Below are 22,909 nucleotides of genomic sequence, written 5' to 3' on the forward strand. Positions count from 1 at the left end.
CAGAGTTCTGGAGGTTGGGAGGGAGGCCCTCTTCCCATTCTGCACAAGGCACAGCCTATGCCCCAGGCCTCAGGTAATCAGTTTAAGCAGATAGATACCCGCCCTGGCTCTCAGCTCCTAGCAGGAACTGCTCCAGCTGAGCACCGCTGCCTAGCCAAGCCATGACTCAGGGCATAGGAGTGGTCCAACTCCCTCCACTAGCAGGGGAGGGGATGGGCAGTAAGGCCAAAACCACCTCTGGACCCAGAGGGTACCTGGGCCTGGGGAATTTAGGAATGTCAGGAATTCCCAGAAGTGAGATGTTCCAGCCCTGAGAATGAGGATAAGCCTAGTGTGGAGGAACAGACAAGAGCCAGGGACCGATGCAAGTTAAGTCCTAGAGAATCAAATGGATCACACTGCGGACAAAAAAAGGAACCACAGAGCCATTTGGATTTTTTTATTCTCTTTTTAAATACTGTACAGTGAAAAATAAATACGCCTTCTCATCCACCAGACAAGGTCGGTCCCCCTCCTCCCTTGGGGGGCCTTGTCACCCCCCTTCATACACACCCCTGGTTCTACTCCAAAACCTTCCCCATGCCTCCCACCCATGGATACCCTTACTATCCCCGTCTTCCACAGTGATGAGGCCCCAGAAACGGGGGGTACAGGATGGGAGGAGGGATAGCAGGGGGGCCCCCCTGAACTGTCAAATCTGGGTGGGTCAAGGAGCACCCTCAGCCACCAACAGGTAGAGAATAAGGGTGTTCAGAGGTTGGGGCATTAGAGGATAAAGGCACATCCAGTCTGATGGGGAAGGGGAGGCTCCCCTCACCCTGGGGGTAGGGTGGACAAGAGAGAAGGGGCTATGACCCTGTTACACACCCCTCCACTAGCTCCTGGAGGTTAGGGGGGACCCAAGCTGCTGTGCCACCCCCCTCCCCCCTAGATAAGAGCAGCTCCAGCGCAGGTCAGTTGGGCCCATGAGGCCCATGGTGGTGGGCAGCAAGCGAGATGGAGAAGGGAGGGATGCAGGTTGGAGGTTTTATGAAACCCCATTCACCAAACTACCCAACTCCAGGGGGGTGGACAGCTCCCCATTTTCCGAGGGGCCCTTAGGAAGCTTGCTGACAGAGTCACCCTGAGGAGAAAGTGGGGAGGAAAATGGAAGGAAAGGAAAACAGGAGAAGTTCAGGTGTAGGCATTCCCACCTACTAGGTCCTCCACTGAGCACCTATCCAGGGGCTGCTTTCCCATCTCTGTTCTAGTCACTCTGTGAGCCACTTTCCTCTGCTAAATGCAACCTGACATGGCCACTCTGGCAACTCAATATGAGATTTTTCTGGGAATTTTTTTCTGCCTCTTGCCCCAGAATAAAAAAAAGGAGTGGGGTAAAAACTGCATCTCGCCTGCCTACCTTCTGTCCTGAAAGGGAGTCCTCTGAGGGTTTAGCGAGTTCCAGGGGTGGCCGCTGGCGGCTCTGAGACTCTGCTCGTGAAATATAGTCAGCCACAGTCACTGGGGAAGGCAGAGATTGAGACTTCAGAAGAAGCTCGGATATCCAGCCCACACTCCCACCGAACACAGTTGTGACAAGGCAGGATGAATTCCATCCTCAACACTAGGAAGGCTCCTGGTGGGCAGTGTCAGCTGACCTGGCTGCCGGTCTCCACTGATAGACCCATCAGTCCGGTTACCACGGTTGCGGCGGCGGCGGCTGCGATTACGACGCTGGGGTCTGGACTCTTCTTCTGTGGGAAAGAGAAAAATGGCCTTATATTCACTTTCCCATCCCTCAATCTTACCCATCTCTGACTTCTCAGGCCGTAGGCACACCCCTCACCCAGGCCATTCTCTGTCATGTTAGGCCCATCAGACTCCAGGCCTCCATCCATAATAGTTCTATCTTCATCAGTGCGACGGCGGCGGGAGCGGCGGCGCCTGGCACTTGCTGGGGGGGGTTCCCCAGGCTCTGAGTCAACAGGGGGCTCTGGTTCAGATGTGTCCAGTAGACTGTAGGGGTTACTGTCTGGATCCTTCAGCACTGGCCAGGGGAAAGAAAGAAGCTGGGAGGTAGGCAACAATCATCTTTCTTTCGGCTGACATTCATAACACCAGCTGTCTGATACCTGAGCTAATAGATGAAGAGTTGTATCTTGAGGTGGGTCGGGTAGTAGGTGGGGGTCCCCTACCCCGGCCCCCAATCAGCCGCCTCCGGCTTTCTTCTCCCCGGGTTGGAGGATCCCGGTCACCAGGCCCAGCTCTGTTGGGCTCCTCTCTCTTCTCTGACTCAGTCTCAGAAGCTGTGGATGGGTCTGAGCTGGGGCCTGAAGAACACAGGGATTTATTCAGGGGCACTCCTCACACCCAGGATCCATCACAGCCCCTGGATTAGAAAAGTTCTCTTTCACAAGCCCCTGCCCAATCACCTTGGCGTCTCCAACTCTCCAGGTTTCCATGCATCCCCCTGCCTCCCCCGCTGCCCTATAACTGTCTCACCATAGGCAGAACCAACAGTCCTGCGGCCCCGGCCTCGACCCCCATAGCTGCCCCCATAGGTTCGCGTCGTGTGGAGGGAAGAGGAGCTCTCGTCAGTGGTATAGCCAGTCTTATCGCTGCCACCACCCCGTCCACTCCCAGGAGGGCGAAAGCCCAGCCCAATCTGCCGAAGCTGTTCATCAATTTGCAGCCTCTCCAAGCGGAGCTGCTCCACCTCCTGGTTGAGAAGAAAATGGAGAATGGTATGGTAGGAATAAGGTCAGGGGACAGTCACGTTCTCTTCATGATTCTACATAGCTAAGCTCCCAGAAATGCAAGAAGGAAGACAACGGCTGGACAAAGAGTATGGGGATCCAACCTCCCAGGCAAAATTTCCATAAATGGCTCCTGTTTCACAGAGACAAACTGGGCACCCCTGTTTTGAAGTTTATCTTCCAGGAGTCCTTGCCCACTTGCCACACCCAGCTCCTTCCTCTCCTGACTTCCAGCATAGCTACCTGGAGATAGGAGAGGTGATATTCCAGGAGCGCCTGGGCATTGCTGATATTCTCTCGGGTGCCAACAAATATGAAGGGAACCATTCCCTAGAGAACAGAGGGAAGAAAAGATGGATCAGAAACATGAATAAAAATGGAAATATTAATCCTACCTAGCCTCTCAGAGGAGCCCACCCAATGGGATCAAAATCTACTAGGGGGACAAAAGTTGTGCTCTACCCTCTGGAAGTCCCCACCCCTCAGCAAACCACCCCCCTACTTCTAGAAAGCAATCTTGAGACCTAGTTACCCCATACCTCTTCCCTGGGATTCTTCTTGTCATTATCACCTTCAACACGGACCCTCACCACACCAGATTTATCCACAATCTCCTGGATAACTTTCCCGTTCTTTCCAATCACTTTACCTGAATGAGTAAAGGAGAAATTAGGCCCTCCCCCTTTTATTTGAGTAAAAATAGTAAGATAGTCTTCCAGGCACACTGCCATTATATGTATTCAATTATATGTATTCAATTAAATTAATTGTTTCTAGGTTTCTGGTGAATTTTCACAGAACAAAAAATTACAATCTTGGCCGGGGATTTAGCTCAGTGGTTCCACTGCCTGCCTTGCAAGCACAAGGTCCCCAGTTTGATCCCCAGTACCAAAAAAAAAAAAAAAATTACAATCTCTACAAGTGTATCCTTCCATTATTACCAATCTTATGAGATGATTTGCTCTATACTTGTAAAATGGAACCACAGGCAAGTGAAAAATCCCAGCTAAAAACCCAGAATCACTTTCCAGACTCTAACACCCGCCCCCCCCACCACCCCCATTTTGTTTCCTGCAATGGTGGGGATTGAACCAGGGCCTTTATACTGAGCTACATCCCCATCTTTTTTTTTTTTTTTTTTTGGTACCAGGGATCGAACTCAGGACTTTGCACTTGCCAGGCAGGCCTGGCTCCACTGAACTACATCCCCAGCCCATCCCCAACCCGTTTTTGGAAACAGGGTCTTGCTAAGTCACTAAATTGCCCAGTCTAGACTTGAACTCTCAATCCTTCTGCCTCAGCCTCCCAGTGTATTGGAATTACAGGCCTGTGACACCACACCCAGCTTTGTACATGCCTGCATGCAATGGCATTATCACTGTTAACCAAGCTGGTTTCAAACTCCTGGACTCAACTGATTCTCCTGCCTCAGCCTCTTACGTAGATAGGACTAGAGATGTGTGCCACTGTACCGAACTTTCTATTCTCTTTTATACATACACCCGAACTCACCAACCAGGTTCCTGGGCACTTGCACGGAGTCCTCAGAAAACTCTAGGTAGCTTCGGGCCTGTCGGCAAGCCTCGGGAGTCTATGAGAAGAGTGGGGAGGTATTACTGAACCATAGGAGCACAGGACCTGAATCTCCATCTCTCTCCCATTCTATGAATTTGGGGAAATAGGATGCCACCTAAGTCAGGAAGGAAGTCATCAAAACACAGGTTTGCAGGGCCGGGGATTTAGCTCAGTGGTTTCTCCACCTGCTGCGCAAGGGCAAGGACCCGAGTTCCATCCCCGGTACCAAAAACCAAAACCAAAACAAAAAACACAGGTTTGCAGGCTAGGGAGATAGTTCAATGCAAGAGTGTTTGCCTAGTATGTAGTTCAGGGCCCTGGGTTCAATCCTCAGAAGCATATACACACAGATATAAACAAAAACCACTCAGGTTTGCTTTCCACTTTTTTCCCATCTCCCCCTAAGAGACCTGGAGAACAGAGATCTTTCCCTACCTCCCCATAGATTCGGAAAGTGCAGGTCTCTTCACCCAATTCAATGGCAGTTACGCCAGGTACTTTTCGAGCCTGCTGGATGTTGGCACCATGAGTCCCAATTGCCAGACCCATCAAGTCCTCTCGTACTGTGAACTCCTCCTGGAACGCTGCTGCCAACTGCTTGCTTGTCTGAAAGGAAAAAGCACTGTAGGAATCGTAGTGGTAGAATCTTAGAAGACCTGTCCCAGGTACCTGACCCTGTGCATAACACTCAATGAGGACAAATATGTGAAGGAAACACATAGAAGAAAGCCTGAAGCACCCTGGGATCTGCTAACCACTAACACCTATATAGAAAAACTCAAGAACTTTTAAATATCAATGGCTTGAGGAAGGGAAGATGGTACAACTAAGGCAGAGTTTGGGCTGGGACCCAAAGTTCTGGATTTGGTTCTCACAGGATCTGGTTGTATGATCCTGAACAAAAATATGTCCCTGGTGTGTCATCTGCTAAGTGATTACATCTGACCTCATGCTCAAAACCAGCAAGAGAGTTAAGAAAGGGTGGTATGCCAGGCACAGTGACACACACTATTAATCCCAGCACACAGGAGGGTGAGGCAAGAGGATCATCATGAGTTCAATGCCAGCCTGAACTACACAGAGAGACCTTGTCTCAAAAAAAAAAAAAAGGGTGGTACTTTCCCAAAGTACCTGCAACTATGAAGAACTCTTCCTACCTTAACCAAACAAGTACCAATTCTTCCCAAAATAAATCCAATAAGCTGAGTAAAAAACAAGGGGTTAAAAGCAGAAAATGATCCCATGAACTACCACAGTTTCATTTCATTTCTCAAGGAGTCCTTAAAGGGATTCCTGGGTTGAGGGGAGAAAGAAGGGAGATTCTGGAAAAACAACAACAAAGGTTTTTGGAAGTATGAGTCCTACGCAGGATGCACCAAGTTGGAAAGATATCTGACAGGATATTCCCAGATCTAATCTACTACTTCTAAGGTACACAGGATCAAATTACAGTAAAGACACTAGGCAAGAAGAAAAAGCTGGAAAAAGAACCAAGTGTTCAAAATCACTGAGTGGAAGGGGGAGGAATGATCTGTAAGAACTCACTGGTCTCCTCTAGAGAAGACAAGGGTTTTATCTTATTTAATGTTACTGGGGATAGGGCCCTCACACTGAGCTACATCCCTAGACCTTTATTTATTTAGTTTTTGGTACCGGGGATCCTTGCGGTTTCTAGGCAGGTGGTAGAACCACTGAGCTAAATCCTTGGCCCCCAGACCTTTATTTTTTAATTTTGAGAGGAGTCTTGCTAAGTCACTAAATTGTCCAGGCTAGGCTCAAACCTGCAATCCTCTGGCCTCAGCCTCCTAAAATGCTAAGATTACAAAACTGTGTCACCACACCCAGCTGGATTTTATTTCTTTAAACTGCCATGAAGGTGTATCTCAGTGATAGAGACTGTACTTGGCATACTTGAGGATGTGGGTTTAATTCCCAGCACCAAAAATAAAATACCTTAGCCAGGTGTGGCGGTGCACAGCTGTAATCCCAGCACTAAGCAGGCTGAGGCAGGAGGACTGCTGCAAGTTCAAGGCCAGCCTGAACTACATAGTGAGACCCTGTCTCAAAAAAACAAAACAGAGATCAAAAAACCTGCCTTATGGTATTTTATCATTTGTAAAATTTATATATATAAAATCTTTTTTTTTTTTTTTTGATAACGGGGATTGAACTCAGGACTTTGCGCTTGCAAGGCAGGCAGCAGAACCACTGAGCTAAATCCCCAGCCCTATATATATTTTTTTCTCTTTTTTTTTTTTTTTGGTGCCAGGGATCGAACTTGAGTCCCTGCACTTGCGCAGCAGGCGGCGAAACCACTGAGCTAAATCCCCTGCCCCGAAGCCCTATATATATAAAATCTTAATATGGATGTCTTGCTATGTTCCCCAGGCTGGCCTCAAACTCCTGGGATCAACTGATCTTCCTGCCTTAGCCTCCCAAGTAGCTAGGTATAGTCAGTATTTTAAAATAATTTTTAGAAAATGAAATAGCAACAAAAAGGCAAGATTTTTTTTTTTCCATACCTCTGGTACTGGGAATTGAACCCAGGGCCTTTGCACTGAACTACATCCCCAGCCCTTAGTTTTTAATTCTGAGACAAGATCTCACTAAGTCACTAATTGTCCATTCCATGCTAGGCTTGAACTTTCATTCCTCCTGACTCAGCCTCCCAGATTACTGAGATTACAAGTATGCATCACCATGCTCAAATAAAGATTTCTTTTTTTTTTTCTAGTACCAGGGATCGAACATGACCTTACACTTGCCAGGCACGTGCAGTGGCACTGAGCTACATCCCTGTCCCTGATGAATGAGTATTTCTTAAAAACAAGGACATGTCCCTATTTCTAAGATATTGCCTCTATGCCTTAGCTCATCTGGCACACTGTACCACACAGAGCAATACAGCCAAGCTCTGAGAGATCTGAACACTATCTTCCGTCATCAGGAACTCACTCACTGGAAAGTGGAGCAGAAAGTTGTATCATTTGGGGGTAACAGTGAATTTTTACCTACCACTCCCCTGAGAAGCAACCCTAGAGAGTGAAAGATTACCATGATCCAGAATTTGCCCAGGCTCAGAGAAAAGTCTCCCAAAACAGTAAGTTCACTTGATAAATGGAAAGAGACATCCAAACAGACACACACACTGACACTCATAACCTCTACTTTCATTTAGAATGGTGTTAATACCTAGGAAAAGGGAAACTGACAACTGTTATGATATCAGAACTCAAAAACTTGTAGAGGGGCTGGAGGTGTAACTCACTAGTAGAGCTCTTACCTATCATGCACAAGGCCTTGGGTTCACTCCCTAGCACCCCCTAAAAGCAAAAACAAATCAAACTTGTAGAAATACTCTAATCTAACTATCTCATTATAATAGATGAAGATAAAGTTCACTGATATCAAATGACTTGCCAAAAGACAATTATCTATCACACTTAGGATTCCAAATCCAGTTTTTTTTTCAACATATAAATGGTTCTCACATATATCTCACAAAGAAGTTTGGATTCCAGAGCTAATTTGGAGATGGTACTGGAGGTCAGAGCCACAGCCCCTTCCAAATTTTAGTTGTGAAATGTTTTTGGTTTCTGTGGGTCTCACTATGCAGCTCAGCCTGTCCTTACTTACAAGCTGGCCTTAAACTCATGATCCTCCTTAGACATGCATCACCATGCCCAGGTACTTTCCCCTTTTATTGGTCCTAAAACTTGCAGTGATCCTCCTACCTCAGCCACACCTAGCTCCTTTCCCATTTTTAGACAGAGTAACTGTGTTTCAAAAAATATTTCACTTGATACAGGTGTGGTGGCCCAGTGCTGTTATTTCAGCATTCTGGGAGGCTGAGGCAGTAGAATTGCAAGTTTGAGACCAGCATGGGCAACTGAGTAACTCTTTACTGTCTGAAAATAAAAAAGAAATTTCTTTTTGGTACCAGGGATCGAACTTGGGTCCTCACACTTGTGAGGCAGGCGGTGGAACCACTGAGCTAAATCCCCAGCCCCTAAAAAAATTTTTTAAAAAGGCTGAAATGTAGTTCAGTGCACAGACCCTGGGTTCAATCCCCAGTCCCCACCCCACAAAAAAGAAAAATTTCACTTGACCAAAAGGTCTTCTACTTAATAGTTTGAAAAACAACTGTACCATAACATGATGGAGCTCTGCCATCTTGAGTTTGAGATAAAATAGCCAATCCTAGTTTAACAGGCCCAGAAAGCCTTACACTTTTTGTTCTGTAAACGTAAGAGCATGAGTAAAGGATGGGGCAGGAAGAAAGGAGGACAATACCATTCAGCAGGAGAAAGAGGAGCCAAAACTTACTTCAAGATGTTTAGTAGCTTCTTCATTTCGGGACATGAGGAGGAGTTTGGTACGGAGGCTTCGGAAATGCATATCACCCAGCAGAGATGCCCGCTTCACAGGGCCTTCTGTGGTTGACTGGAAATAAATAATCAGAAAGTCATTAAAACTGACTGTGCAGGGCCAGGGATTTAGCTCAGTGGTTCCGGTGCCTGCCTCGAAAGTGCAAGACCCCGAGTTCGATCCCCGGTACAAAAAAAAAAAAATTGACTGTGCACACAAACTAGTGAGAACAGGGACTGGAAATCAGGATACATGAGTTCTTGGAAAAAGGCAGGAGTTAAGAATTGAACAAGAGCCAGGGATTTAGCTCAGTGGTTTTGGCGCCTCCCACACAAGTGCAAGTTCCCAAGTTCGATCCCCGGTACCAAAAAAAAAAGAAAGGAACAAGAGGGGGCTGAGGATGTAGCTCAGTTGTGCCGCACCTGTCTGGCAAGTCCAAGGTCCTAAGTCCGATCCCTGGTTCCGTTTAAAAAAAAAAAAAAGAAATGAACAAGAGATTGGGTATGGTGGCACATACCTGTAATCCCACCATTTTGGGAGGCTAATGTAGGAGAATCAAAAGTTTTTGGGTTTTTTTCCAGACAAGGTCTCTTGCTCTATAATTCAGTCTGGCCTTGAACTTGCAGTGATCCTCCTGTCTCAGCCTCCTGAGTGCTGGGATTACAGGAGTGTACCACCACACCCCAAGGATCGAAAGTTTCTGAGCCCAGCATGGGTAACTTAGTGAAACCCTGTCTCAAAATAAAAAATAAGTGGCCAGGCATGGTAATGCATACCTGTAATCCCAGCATTTGGGAGGCTGAGGTAGGCAGATAGCCATTTGAGGCCAGCCTGGGATACATAGTGGATTCAAGGCCAGCCTGAACTACATAGACCTGGTCTCAAAAGCAAACAAAAACTCAGTGGTTCCACCACCTGCCTCACAAGCACAAGGTCCTGAGATCAATCCCTGGTACCAAAATCAAAAAAACAATCAAAATAAAAAATAAAGCTAGGTGTGATGACACACTTCTGTAATCCCAGCACTCTGGAAGGTTGAGGCAAGAAGATTGCAAGTTCAAGACCTACCAGTGACATAGGTTAGTGAGTAGCAAAGCTGGCTGGGGAAGTAAAACTGACTTGTTAATTATAAGATCCTGAAACATATGGGCAGAACAGTTGTCAAACCCCTGCACATGGACTTCTTGCAAGAATTGGAACAGGTTTTCTTTTCTTTTTTTTTGGTACCAGGGATTGAACTCAGGTCCTTGCACTTGCGCAGCAGGTGGTGAAACCACTGAGCTAAATCCCCAGCCCTGGAGCAGGTTTTTTCTTTCTTTTTTTTTCTTTGGTACCGGGGATCAAACTTGGGACCTTGCACTTGCAAGGCAGGCAGCAGAACCACTGAGTTAAATCCCCGGCCCTGGAGCAGGTTTTCAGTAAAATGGCCTAGACCTGACATTAGCCTGAGGTGAGGGATCCTAGCACCGCCTCTCAGGACCTGGTTGTATAAATTCTCCAGGGTTTCCTTGAGATTTGGACAGTATATAAGGATATAGATGCCAAGAAGAGTTTCTACTGTGGCTTTCCAAACCAAAGCCCACCCTGAATCCTCCAGGGTATACATTTATCTTGCTTTTTCCTCTTTTACTTGGCTCAAGGTCACTCTGCAGGGCCAGTTTCTCCCTCAACCCATCATTTTTACTTTTTCAAATAAAATTGCCACTGGTTTTTGCTTCTTTTGTTCAATTCTTTGAGATGAGAAGAACCTGGAACTCCAGAGGAAAGACAAACAACCCAAAACTCAGTAATATTCATTTGGAGAGCCACTTTTAGGAGGAGCTACCAAATAACACCAGGGCAACTTAGTGACTTAGCAAAACCCTGTCACAAAAGGAGGTAGGGATATACCTCAGTGAGAGGGGCTTGTGTTCAATCCCTAGTACTGGGAAAAGAAAAAGAAAAAAAAAAAAAGAAAAAGAAAGGAACAAGAAAATCATTGTTAGTCTCTTAAGAGTCGACTTATCATCTGGGTGCCTAAGAAGTGGTTTCAGATAGCAAGCAAGCCATAAGCAAGTGATGAATTATATAGTATATTTTAAAAAGTCCAAATATCCAAAAGCATTTTCAACCCCAACTGCAAAATGATCACCAGGTTTAAAAACAACAAAGTGGCCAGTTTATAACTCAGTGGAAGACAGCTTACCTAGCATACATAAACCCATGCAAAGTTCAACTCCCAAAATGGCAGGGACCAAAAAAAAAAAAAAAAACCAGGATCACACAGGAGGTAGGGCTAGGCCGAGGATTTAGCTCAGTGATACCATGCCTGCTTCGAAAGCACAAGGTCATGAGTTCAATCCCCAGTTCCAAAAAAAAAAGGATAGGACTACCTGGGCCTCTTGGAGTTAGAGCAATAAAGTCCTCTCTGACAAATAACATATAAGCACAATTTAGCTTCCCATTTTCTACAAAAAGTTTAAAAGGGAAAAAGAAAAAATTGTTGAAAGGGCATATGAGAAATTGAGGCAGAATACACTCACCAGAATAAAGAGCTCACTATTGGTGATGTTGAGAAAGATGCAGTTGGCTCCCAGTGCTTTCTTAAACTCTTTATGGACATTTTCATTAGAGCAGCTGCAGGGAAGAATAAATGTTCAGAAGGCACAGTGCAGTGAAGGGTTCACGAGAGAAATAATGGGACAGAGAAAACAAGAGAGCAGGAAGCACAGTTAAAGAACAGGGATGGGAAACAGAATTGCTGAAGGTACATCAGGTACAAAGGGCCCTAGAGGAGCCGGGGACTATGGCACATACCTATAATCTCAGCTATTCAGGAGGTTGAGGCATAAAGACCACAAGTTCAAGGCCACCCTGGACAATTTAGCAAGATCCCATTAAGAAAAAGAAAGGCGCTATTAAGGGCCAGAGAACAACAGAGAACACTAAGAGTGGGAGTGGGGCCTGGAAGAAAATAAGGAGATAGTAGGGCTACAAAGAGGGCCTCCCACTCCTAACCTCCCCAACACTCACGCCTCTCTCAGATCCTCAGGCACAGCCATGGTAACCTTGAAGAAGCTGCCTTTGGTTGCAAGGGGATTGGGATTTACTGGCCGAAGTCGCTCCAGGGTGACAATCTCATTGTAGGTGGCATCACAAGCAGCATATTCAATGACATAGAACTAGGACAAAGGAAAAAAAGTTGTGGATGACCCAACCATCTATCTCTTACCTTTCCATGAATAAATACTGGTTTCTAGGGCCGGGGATTTAGCTCAGTGGTTCCGGCGCCTGCCTCGCAAGCACAAGGTCCCGAGTTTGATCCCCAGTACCAAAAAAAAAAAAAAAAAAAATACTCGTTTCTGAAGTTCTCCAAAGATGTTCACAATCACTCACATCTCCCTTCATCATCCGCACCCGGGCCAGCCACCAGCCACAAGGTTCCTGTTCATTGGCTCGGGAATAGACCTGAAGACAAGTTGAAAATGAAAGAGAAATTGAAGACTATCTAAAATCATCAAGAATGGAATAAGCGCTGGGTATGGCGGCACACACCTATAATCCCAGCACTTGGGAGCTGAGGCAGGAGAATTGCCATGCATTCGAGGCCAGCCTGGGCTACATAGTGAGTTCAAGGCCAGCTTGAATTACATAGCGAGATCCTGTCTCAAAAAAAAAAAAAGAATGGAATACACATTAAGATACTTGGGATGCATTCTAAACCAAAGATAAAGGAAACCAAAGGAATAAGCCACTAACTCAAAATCAGAGAGCCCTAGATTTTATCTTATTCATGCATTCATGTTTTTGTTTTGTTTTTTGGTACTGGGGATTGAACTCAGGACCTTGTGCTTGCAAGGCAAGCAGTGGCACCAATGAGCTAAATCCCTGGCCCTGGATTTTACTTTTTAATTTATGATTATTTTTAATTGAAGAGGCAAGGTCTCCCTATGTTGCCCAGGCTGACCCAGAACTCCTGAACTTAAGCAATCTTCTTCCCTTATCCTCCCAAGTCACTGAGACAACAGGCATGTGCTACCACACCTAAAAGCAGTGTATTTTAGATGCTATCACCACAAAGGAAAGAAAAGGGAAGCCCCTGAAATTGGTGCACTCTCTGAGAGTTGGGCTCTTCATACCCATGATGAAAGAGAAGTGCTACATTCTACTTCCCCACAGGTTACTGGCTGGACCTGGTACCTCAGCTAGGGGAGGGAGCATGAACCAACAAGAGAAGTGTCTAGGATCCTAAGAAGAAAGTGATATTTAGAAAGGGTAGATTCTGCCAGGTATGTTGGTGCATGGTAGCAAAAAAACAAACAAAAAAAAGGACTTCCCAAATCCCTTGTCCTTACCTCCACCTCATCCCCTTCTGTGATCTCCTTATTATAGTCAGCTGGCGGTGGTAGCCGAACATCCCCAAAAGGAATCTGTCTCTCACTTTGCCAGCTGCAGGAGAAACAGTGATATGAAAGCTATTCACACTGATGTGGCCACTCATTTCTCCAGAAGGTTACTGACTCAGCTGGGCAACTTCCACCTGCCCTGTTAACTAGAGGCTGAACTCCAGGCCCTGGTTCCATTGGAGTGTTTTCCATTTCTTGTTATAATCTAGCAAATGCCCCCCTCCTCACCAAATTTTCAACCCTTTCCTCTATGTAAAGTACCCACCCAAACCCTCAGCTCTTCCCCATCTGTTACATGCCTCATAGGACTCAGCCGCCCCCTCTTCTCCACTCTCCTTCTAGGACCTAGTATGCTGGATTCTCTATTCCCAAGGTCTTACTTGTTTTCAAAGAAGATGGTGACAGAGTCTTCATGGACATCCTTCACAAAGCCCTAGAATGGATTTTAGAAAACAGTAAAAAATGTAAAATGACATTTCACCATCACCTTAGCCATCAGGGGAACAGGGGTAGTGGAAAGTCTTTTTTTGTTTTTTTTGAGACAGGGTCTCACTATGTAGTTCAAGTCAGCCTTGAACTCACAACAATTCTCCAGTCTCAGCATCCTGAGTACTAGGATTACAGGTGCGTGCCACCACACTGGCTTTGAAACTAAACTATCATTTTGAGTGGAGACACAAGCAGGCTGAAGACATGGCCAGAAAGGGTAGACTAGAGAAAGAATATGAAATGTGACATAGAAAAAAGTAATGGGTACAATCTCTATGAAAATCAGTACAGTGATTCGTCAAAAATCTAAAAACAGAAATTCCAATCAACCTAGCTATTCTCCTTCTAGATATCTTCACAAAAAAGTTAAAGACTTCATATTACAATGATACCTGCATACCTATGTTTATAACAGCACAACTTGTAATTAGCTAAATCATACAGGAACTAGCCTGCCTATATGTCCATCAACAGATGAATGGATAAAGAAGAAAATGTGGTATTTATACACAATGGAGTACTACTCTGGTATAAAGGATAACTTTGAGTTATTTGTAGGAAAATGGATGTACTCTGACATCATAACGTTACGTGAAATAAATCAGACACACAAGTTTAAATATCACACAGCTTCTCTTGTATGAGAAACTAAAATACAAAGAGCAAAATAAAGATAACAGGAAACAGATTTTACAAATGGGAAGGGGAACAAGAGATGGGGGTAAGGGGACATAAAAAGAATTGAGATGTGTTATGCACATGTGTCAACTGCCCACAATGAATGTAATCATTATGTACAACAAACATGTACTACAAACAAAAGTTACAAACGAAAATATTTTTTAAAAGAGAGAAAAAATGGTACTGGTATATAGAAAGAGATGTGGGAAAATCCAGAAATAAGAGAGGATGAGAATAGAAGAGATGACACCTGCATAGGTATAGCCTGCAAACTGGTGGTCCACTCTGGCTCCCAGAGGCCTCCCTATCTCTCCTGTTGTCCTGAGCTGCCTGCCAAAATTCAATTAAAATACCAGCAACATTCAGCAAAGCTAAGAATATCCCATGAGACAGTGTGAAGGCTGTCCTGGAACACCTAGAGGACATCAGGATCTGCCAAGAGAGAGAAGGGTCTAGCTCCCCAATACAGCAAGAGATCTGAGCAGACTTGGGGTGCTGATGCCTGGGTCCCTGGAGAATAATCAGGACACTGGAAAAGTTCAAAATAAGAAACACAATTTACAGAAGGACTTACAAGATGTCAGATTTCTGAATCTTAGAATGCTGAATTTGAAAAGAAAAATAATATCTATAAGAGACCTCAATCTTGAATCATGACAAGGTACTGGCTCCATCTCCTGTTTTATATGTCCTCACTGAGGACAAAGCTACTTGCTTGAACTGACATCCTAATTTTTCTGCCCTCTCTTCCTATTTTTCACATACTAAAATTTAATTGTGAAAAAAGTTCAATTTATGAATTTACTTTTACAGACTGTATTCATATACAAGAAATCTTTAATCCAAGGCCACAAAGATTTTATACTATGTCTTCTAGAAAATAACTTTTTGGGGCCAGTGATTTAGCTCAGTGGTTCCGGTGCCTGCCACACAACCACAAGGTCCCAAGTTTGAACCCGGATACCCGGCCCCTGCCCCCCAAAAAAGAAAAGAAAGTAATTTTTTGTCTCACATTTAAGTCTATAATCTATTTTTGACTTAAATTTTATACATGGTGTGAAGTAATAAAGTCCAATTTTTACCTCTGGATATCCAGTTCCATCACCAACTGTTGAAAAGACTATCTCTGATAAACTATCTTCTCACTTTTGCAAAAATCAGAAGGTATAAATTAATGTAAAAGGACAGCAAGTCAGTGGTGGTTGGGGGACTTTTTATTTTTGAGATATCCTTTCGCTAGGTAGTTCAGACTGGCCTCAAACTCAGTGATCCTCTCCTCCCTTGGCCTTCAAAGTGCAAGCACGGGCCACCACACTCGGCTCAGTGGACTTTTGTGACAAAAACGTTCATCTAGGGCCAGGGATTTAGCTCAGTGGTTCCGGCGCCTGCCTCGCAAGCGCAAGGTCCCAAGTTCAATCCCCGGTACCAAACAAAACAAAACAAAACAAAACACGTTCATCTTAATTGTAGTGATGGCTTCAGTTATATATGTATGTCAAAACTTAACTGCACAGCCTGGTGTGGTGGCGCACATCTGTAATCCCTGCACTTGGGAGGCAGAAGCAGGAGGAGAACTACAAAAAGAGACTCTCAAAAAAAAAAATTTAAGGATGACATCAGACATTGTGGTATACACCCGTAATCCCAGCACTCAGGAGTCTGAGGCAACAGAATAACTCCAAGTTCAAGTCCAGCCTGGGCTACAATGAGTTCAAGGCTAGCCCAAATGACATGCAAGACCCTGTTTCAAAAAACAAAAAAAAAGTCTAGGGAAAAGCCAGGTGTGGGGCATGGTGGAAAACACCTGTAATCCCTGAAGTCAGGAGGCAGAGGCAGGAGGATTCCCAAGAGCTGAAGGCCTGGGCTACACAGTATGTTTAAGGCCAGCCTGAACCACATAACAAGACCCTCTCTAAAAAAAATAAAACAGGGCTGGGATTTAGCCTCAGTGGTTCTGCTGCCTGCCTCGAAAGAGCAAGGTCCTGAGTTCAATCCCCAATAGCAAAAAATAAATAAATAAAAACAAACAAATAAGTCTAAGGACAAAAGCTAAGGTTAGACGAGAAAAGACCAAAAATACCCTGGAGAATGTACAGCTCCCACCTCACAGAACTAGCCAACCACAAAAACACAGTAGGAAAATCTAAAACTGAATTTCACCCCTGATACTGTCATCTTTCCCCTTTTCAAGGATAGGGCCTCATTATATAGAGTTCCAATTGTTTCTTACAGACTTACTACTGCCCACGGCATACAGTACCGCACTTCTGACCCCATTCTTTTTTTTTTTGGTACCGGGGATCGAACTCAGGACCTTGTGCTTACGAGGCAGGTGGTGGAACCACTGAGGCTAAATCCCTAGTCCCTGACCCCATTCTTAACCATACTTTATCTTTTTATGATATTCTCTGCCCCAAAACTGTTTATCCCTTCTTCATTCACAACCAATACCAACTGCTTCTAGTCTCTACCCAAGTTAAGTTTTATGGGGCACTTTCACTCCTGTCTGGGTTACTCTTCCCTTTTAGGTTCTTTCCTTAGCTTAAGGGCCTTCCTCCTTCTTTCCACAACCACTAACATTATCACTTCACCCCTTCTTCTTTTTTTTTTTTTTTGGATTTGTCTTTTTAGTGCCTGGGATTGAAGGCAGGGCCTTGCACATGCTAAGGATGCTCCCTACCACTGAGCTACACCTCAAGCACCATCTTTTCCTCTTTATGAGGGTCTGTGTGGATTGCTATAATCACTTTAAATACTAGTCTCTTCAGCTGACTTTATTAAATTTATCCAAAATGCCTATCTCCATATCTTAGATTACCAAGATTACCTATTTTTAAGACATTTTACAGATGAGACAGAAGAAATAAAAAATAGAGAACCACTTGCCTGCCTCTTTGCTGAAGAGTCCTATTCCTAGATTTATTTATACCCAAAGGCTGTGCCTATGGCTCTGATGCAATTCTCCATCATGTTGGGTTGGCCCAGAGCGAGTAGCAATACTATATTACCCTGGTTTTCACAGTGATCATGACTTCCAAGGCAGAAATGCTAAGCTCATAATGTAGTTATCCTCACACTGCTCAAGCAGTTCAACCAAATGCCACTCACTCTTATGGCTCCACGGTCTTTTTCCTTCAAATATTCTCCAAAACAATCTTTTCACCTGCTTCATATTCCAATCCTGACTCTGAAACTTAATTCCATCCTTTCACCCCAGATACTGATTTTTTTCTTCAAGGACACCAGTGGTGAGAAGTGAGCTCTAAATTGTGCTGCATATGCTAACTAGAAAAATAAAGGCAAGAGCAGGTGAAGTGGAATCTGTTAGAAAGCAATCTAGATCCAGAAGATGACTTGACTCAGTGGTCGTAGCATTTACTGGCTTTGGCTTCTGGGACTTAGCATTAGGCAGAGGAAGAGATCTCTAGGTTTCTAGGTACTCCCGTTTCCCCAAATTAGAAGATATGAAATTGATTCCTGCCTTCATTTTGTCTTGTGGTCTTGAGCTCTCAAAAGAGAGGGAATTCTAGGAGAAAAGTAGAAAGAGTCTAGGTAAAAACCATACTTTGAATCATTAAGAAATGAACAGGGTTGAGGATGTGGCTCAGTGGTAGAGCTCTTGCTTAGCTTGGGTAAGGCCATGAGTTTAATCCCCAGCACCACAAAAACACAACCGAAAAGAAAGATGAAAATTAGGATATCCAGGCAAGGTCCAGACAGTAAGATGGCTGTCCCCTGCAAGGTAAATAGATATTTCATTTGGAAGAGTACAACTTAAATAAAAATAACACTATATCCTAATTCAAAAAAGGAAGGATTATGGGACATTTACAAAGTAACATATCCTATTGGCCAGGGATTTAGCTCAGTGGTTCTGCCGCCTGGCTCGAAAGCGGAAGGTCAAGATTTTGATCCCCGGTACCAAAAATAAATAAATAAAATAAAATAAAATGTATATCCTATGCGTAACATCTATCCTGGAAGAAAATCAAAACAGAAACCAATTCCGAAAGAGAAAAGGACCTCCTCAAATTCATAGTTCCAGAAGCAATGTAAACACTTTGACCCACACCAAAATATGCTGAGTCATGAATATTAAATCAGTAGCAAGGTCAGAATGGATAAGTATCTGCATGGCACTGAGAGTTTAAGTGTGAATGTAGTGATTTGTTGTTTTTAACTCAGTCACAGAGCAGAAAATGCTACAGTGCCCACAACACAAAATCCACAGCTCCTGGCTTTAGGCTCAACTGCAAACTGCTCTCTAAATCAAACTATTCTGTCCCTCATTCATTCAAGTCTATCATTGCCATAGCCCATAGGAGAAAAGGAGATTCAGGCAGACTTTCTGTTGGATACTCATATATAGAAAAGGAAATATGTCCCTTCCCAGCTATCTCATACAGTAATTTGAACTGGATACCAATCTTTCCTAGCTGTACAAGGTTCTCCTGATTCCTAGAATAAAAGCAAGCACATCTTAATATCACACTCGATTTAAGAATCACTTTATTTTATTGGTACCAGGGATTGAACTCAGGAACTTGCGCTTTCGAGGCAGGCACAATGCCACTGAGCTAAATTCCCAGACCAAGAATCACTTTTTGAGGCTGGGGACTGAGCTCAGTAGAAAGGCCCTGGGTACTACCCCCAGTACTTAGGGGAAAAATAAGAATCACTTTTTTTTGTACCAGGGATCGAACTTGGGACCTTTCACTTTCAAGGCAGGCGGCACCACTGAGCTAAATCCCCCGCCCAAGAATCACTTCTTGGAACTCAGAATTCAGGAGTGAAAAGTGTCCAGGTAAAGGACAAGAAAATGAGTAACCAGGACCAAAATCGTATGAGGAAGACTATACCAAAGGTAAAGCAAGTCGGGGGAAAGGATATGAGAGACAAATGTGCTCTGTCAGAACCAGAAAGGAATCAGACTTTTTGCCAAAGAAAACAGAAATGTTTGTAGAGGCATGCTAGAATAAAAGGTCCCAAGATTTAGGAAAGTATGCAGAAAATGACAGGATCAGCTGCAAGCTTCCTTCATCTAGGCACAGATTACACAGGAATACCAAAATATTAGACTAAAACCCAAAAGCTTGAACTGAGAGGCTAAGTTAAAGCAGGTATGGGTACTTATAGGCACTGAATATGAAGAAATCTGGTGAGGTAAGGCAAATGTGCAGGCATTTAGAGTGGGTAAAAAATAAGTACAATGAACTTATCAATGGGGGGGGGCCCATGTAATCCAGGGGCAAATAGAAGACCCTTTCCAGCTACAGTAAGATATGATTTAATAGTAAAAGAATCAGAGAAAATCATATCTAAGGGCACAAAAAGGTAGAAAGATCCACTTGGGTGGTGGTGGGGGACCTGAGGGGAACTGTAGGAAAGGGGCTCATCTTACACCTGATGCTATAAGGCAGTATCTTTTCCAGCTCCTCAGGGTGAAATAAATAAAACAGGGATAAAAAAAAGTCTCTGAGACAATTCCAGGCATAAAGTCCAAAAGAGATGAGGAGATGGAGGGAGGGATGAGGGAGAGGATGGAAAGGGGAAGTAAAAAAAAATGAAGATGTGTTATGCACATATACCAACTCCCCACCATGAATGTGATCATTATGTACTGGAAACATGGTAATAAAAAAAGGTACAAAGAGGTTCAGAATACCATCAGTCACACAAAAATACCTGGGAGTCAAGAAGGGTCTCTTGCTTAATTTAATGGGAAAAAAAAAGTCCTAGAGAATGCATTCAGAGCAGATGAAAGGTGGGAGCAAAAGGAGTTCTATGGAACCAAATCTTGGGCAAGAGAGAAGCTGAAACAAGCAAGAGTCGCTGATAAGAGTCCTCTCCTTCCAAAAAAGGCTGTCAGATTTGGGACTGGGTGAGTTAAGTTAAAAGTCTTCTACAAGCAGAAATCCTGCAGAAATACAAGGAATTCAGATGAGAACCCCTTCTAGAGATCATGAATATGAAGCTTACACTTCTTAAGATGAAAGAACTATACAAATGATTTGTATGTATTTAAGGTCAAAGTGAGATACCAAATACAAATCCATCCGTAATAGAATGGTAGACCAGCTGGCCTTCAATAAAAGTGTAATGGGGTGACAGACTTGTGAAACGGATCCACTTTACATGGCTGGTTGAGAGGCAACCTGACTGATAATACCTGAGGCCAAAGATGCCAAATATCATAAACGGATTTTGACCGTTTCTCCTTGGGCTGAGAACAAAAATATAAGGTGAAAGTGGGGTGAGTGTTCCAAAGGCAAAAGGCAGAGGCCTCCCTGAGGAAGATTAAAGGATCTAATATGGGATAGAAGACCTTCCCCAAGACGGTCGGGGGGAGAAGAGAATTCTCCGTGCGCTGAGATTGCAGGGAAGATGTGATTAAGAACTAAGATATGTCTTCCACTAGGAAACAGGAAAAAAGTCAATTAGAACGTGGGTGAAGAGGTTTCTCCAGGAGGCAAGGAGTGCAAATCCAGGCACAGTAATGCCCTAACATTTGTTCCCTCGGAGCTGGGGATAAAAGGGGGTGTAACTGAGGGATCAAAAATAAGGGGTGTGTGTGTGGCTCACAGAGGTCTTCCCTAGGGACCGCGGGTGGACACGAGTCGAAGATTCTAAGGGTCAAAACTTAGCCCCAGAAGCTCGATCCCGGCCCCCTCCTCTCCCTTGCTCCGTCTGGGGGGAGGGGGCTAACACGGCAGTCCCCGGTCGGCGCGCCGCCTCACCTTGTAGAAGGCCCCGTTGGAGCCACGCACCTCGACGGGCAGTCCCGGCTCCACATCCCCCCCAGAGGCCAGGCCGCCCATGGCGCCGCCACTGCCTCCGACGGCGGCGGCTGCAGCAGCGCTCTGAGCGCGGACCGGGCCAGGGCCCCGGCGTCTCCCCGGAGGAGGAGCCGGAGGGGGAGCCGCGGGAGGCGGGAGCCGGGCTGGCCCCACGGCGGCCCTGCCACAGCCAACAAGCAGGGGGCCGGGGCCGGGCCGCTCCCCGTCCGCCGCCGCCGCCTTGGTCTCCGCCACCGTGAGGGAAACGGCCGCCGCCGCCGCTGCCTTCGTCACCTCAGCTTCCGCCCGCCGCCGCCGCCCCCGCTGCTGCCTCAGTCCCGGAACCCGCTGCTGCCGCTGCCGCTCCACGGCCTCCACCTTCCCCTACTGCCGCCACCACCGCCTACTGCGCAGGCGCACCGGGCACCCGCCCGCCGAGCGCGGGGCTCAAGGGCCACGGCGCAGGCGTCAAAGCTGGCGACCCGGCTCGCGCCAGCCAGCGCATCAAGGATTCCACACTCCCTTCCACTCTCTCACGCCCCCTCCTGGTCGCTTCCTTGCGCTTGCGCAGAACAAAACAAGCGCTCTTTCTTCGCCATCCCACCACTCCACCGCCTCCACCCCTTCCTTTCCCCGCCCCACAACACTGAGAACTGACCAATCATGGGGAAGGGGGCCGCGATCTCTCCTACGGATTGGCCTTCCGCCGACCTGCCCAGGCCACACCCACTTCATCGGCCACTTCTCCTCCGGGTTTGAGTACGCTATGGGTGGGCATGCGCCTGAATGACGGCTTGGTCACTTTCCCCACCTTTGTCTTTCTTGGTGCGCACGCTCCATAGGGAAAAAAGAGTAGAAAGGCAAAGAGTGCCTTGTGCGCACGCTCAGGAATTTGCCTTCCACTCTCAGGTGTTGACTTTTTTTTGTACCGGGGATTGAACTCTGGTCCTTGTGCTTGCCCAAGATGTTTGACTCTTAATCATCTCTAACTGGATGCTGTTGGTAGATTCAAGAGTCGCCGTTCATGGTTTGAAGAGATTGTGATATAATGAAAGTACAACTTCAAGGGCCGGGGATTTAGCTCAGTGGTTCCGGCGCCTGCCTCGCAAGCACAAGGTCCCAAGTTCAATCCCCGGTACCAAAAAAAAAAAAAAAGTATAACTTTAAGCTATTCCGAAAAGCAGTTGCAACAAGTTTTGATATATAAATGCTGATGAAATTAAAAATAAGAAAAATTGTCTCCGGGCGTGGTGGCGCACACTTGTAATCCTAGCACTTTGGAGGCTGAGGCAAGAGAATCGCCTCCGCGAGTTCAAGGCCAGCCTGGGTTCCATAGTGACTTCAAGGCCAGCCTGAACTACACAGCGAGACCCTGTCTCAAAAAAAAAATTGTCATGCAGTAAGGATAGTAGTGTGAAAATTTGGAGTGTGTGTGTGTGTGTGTGTGTGTGTGTGTGTGTGTGTTGGGGCATGCTAAACATGCACTGTACCGCTGAGTTACACCCCCAGCCAAACTTTGAATTCGGTAGATGTGAATAAAACAGCACAGAGATTAAAACTAAATGCATTTAATCATTTAGGAAATATTTACTATGATCCAAGGATTGTGCTGAGAGGGGTACAATGGCAAGACATGGTCCCTGATCTCAAGGAATTAAGTGGGAAAGAATCAGACAGCATACAAATGCAAAGAGCTTGATTGAAAATGTGGAAATAATGACCAGGGATAAAGGGAAATCCTAGGAGCCTTTTTTTGAGAGGGGGCGCTTTTTAATTTTGTTTTGTTTTGTTTTTCTGAAGCAAGATCTCGTTTTGAATGCAGGCTGGCCTCCAACTTGTAGCCATGCTCCTCCCATAGCCTCTCAAGTGCCAAGATTACAGTGCAGGCCTGCACCACTAA

The 22,909-nt window shown here is 45.4% G+C and overlaps 1 protein-coding gene across 1 annotated transcript; it reads right to left on the bottom strand.

Moving 5' to 3' along the window:
- Positions 1–424: 424 nt before the first annotated feature.
- Positions 425–21,422, bottom strand: Fxr2 (FMR1 autosomal homolog 2). Its single transcript, XM_004857442.4, has 17 exons — positions 20,971–21,422; positions 13,444–13,496; positions 13,013–13,106; positions 12,054–12,125; positions 11,691–11,839; positions 11,201–11,294; positions 8,637–8,753; positions 4,746–4,916; positions 4,248–4,326; positions 3,275–3,384; positions 2,979–3,065; positions 2,482–2,698; positions 2,112–2,309; positions 1,826–2,026; positions 1,638–1,733; positions 1,400–1,500; positions 425–1,123 (listed from the first exon to the last, which is right to left on the bottom strand). Exons 1-17 carry the CDS (start codon positions 21,049–21,051, stop codon positions 1,028–1,030), a joined length of 2,016 nt encoding a protein of 671 aa, XP_004857499.1. The 5' UTR covers positions 21,052–21,422; the 3' UTR covers positions 425–1,027.
- Positions 21,423–22,909: the final 1,487 nt, after the last annotated feature.

Source organism: Heterocephalus glaber, unplaced genomic scaffold (assembly GCF_053883595.1).
Source record: "Heterocephalus glaber isolate CG9 unplaced genomic scaffold, H.glaber_assembly_v1.0 deba00001564, whole genome shotgun sequence".
Taxonomy (NCBI): domain Eukaryota; kingdom Metazoa; phylum Chordata; class Mammalia; order Rodentia; family Bathyergidae; genus Heterocephalus; species Heterocephalus glaber.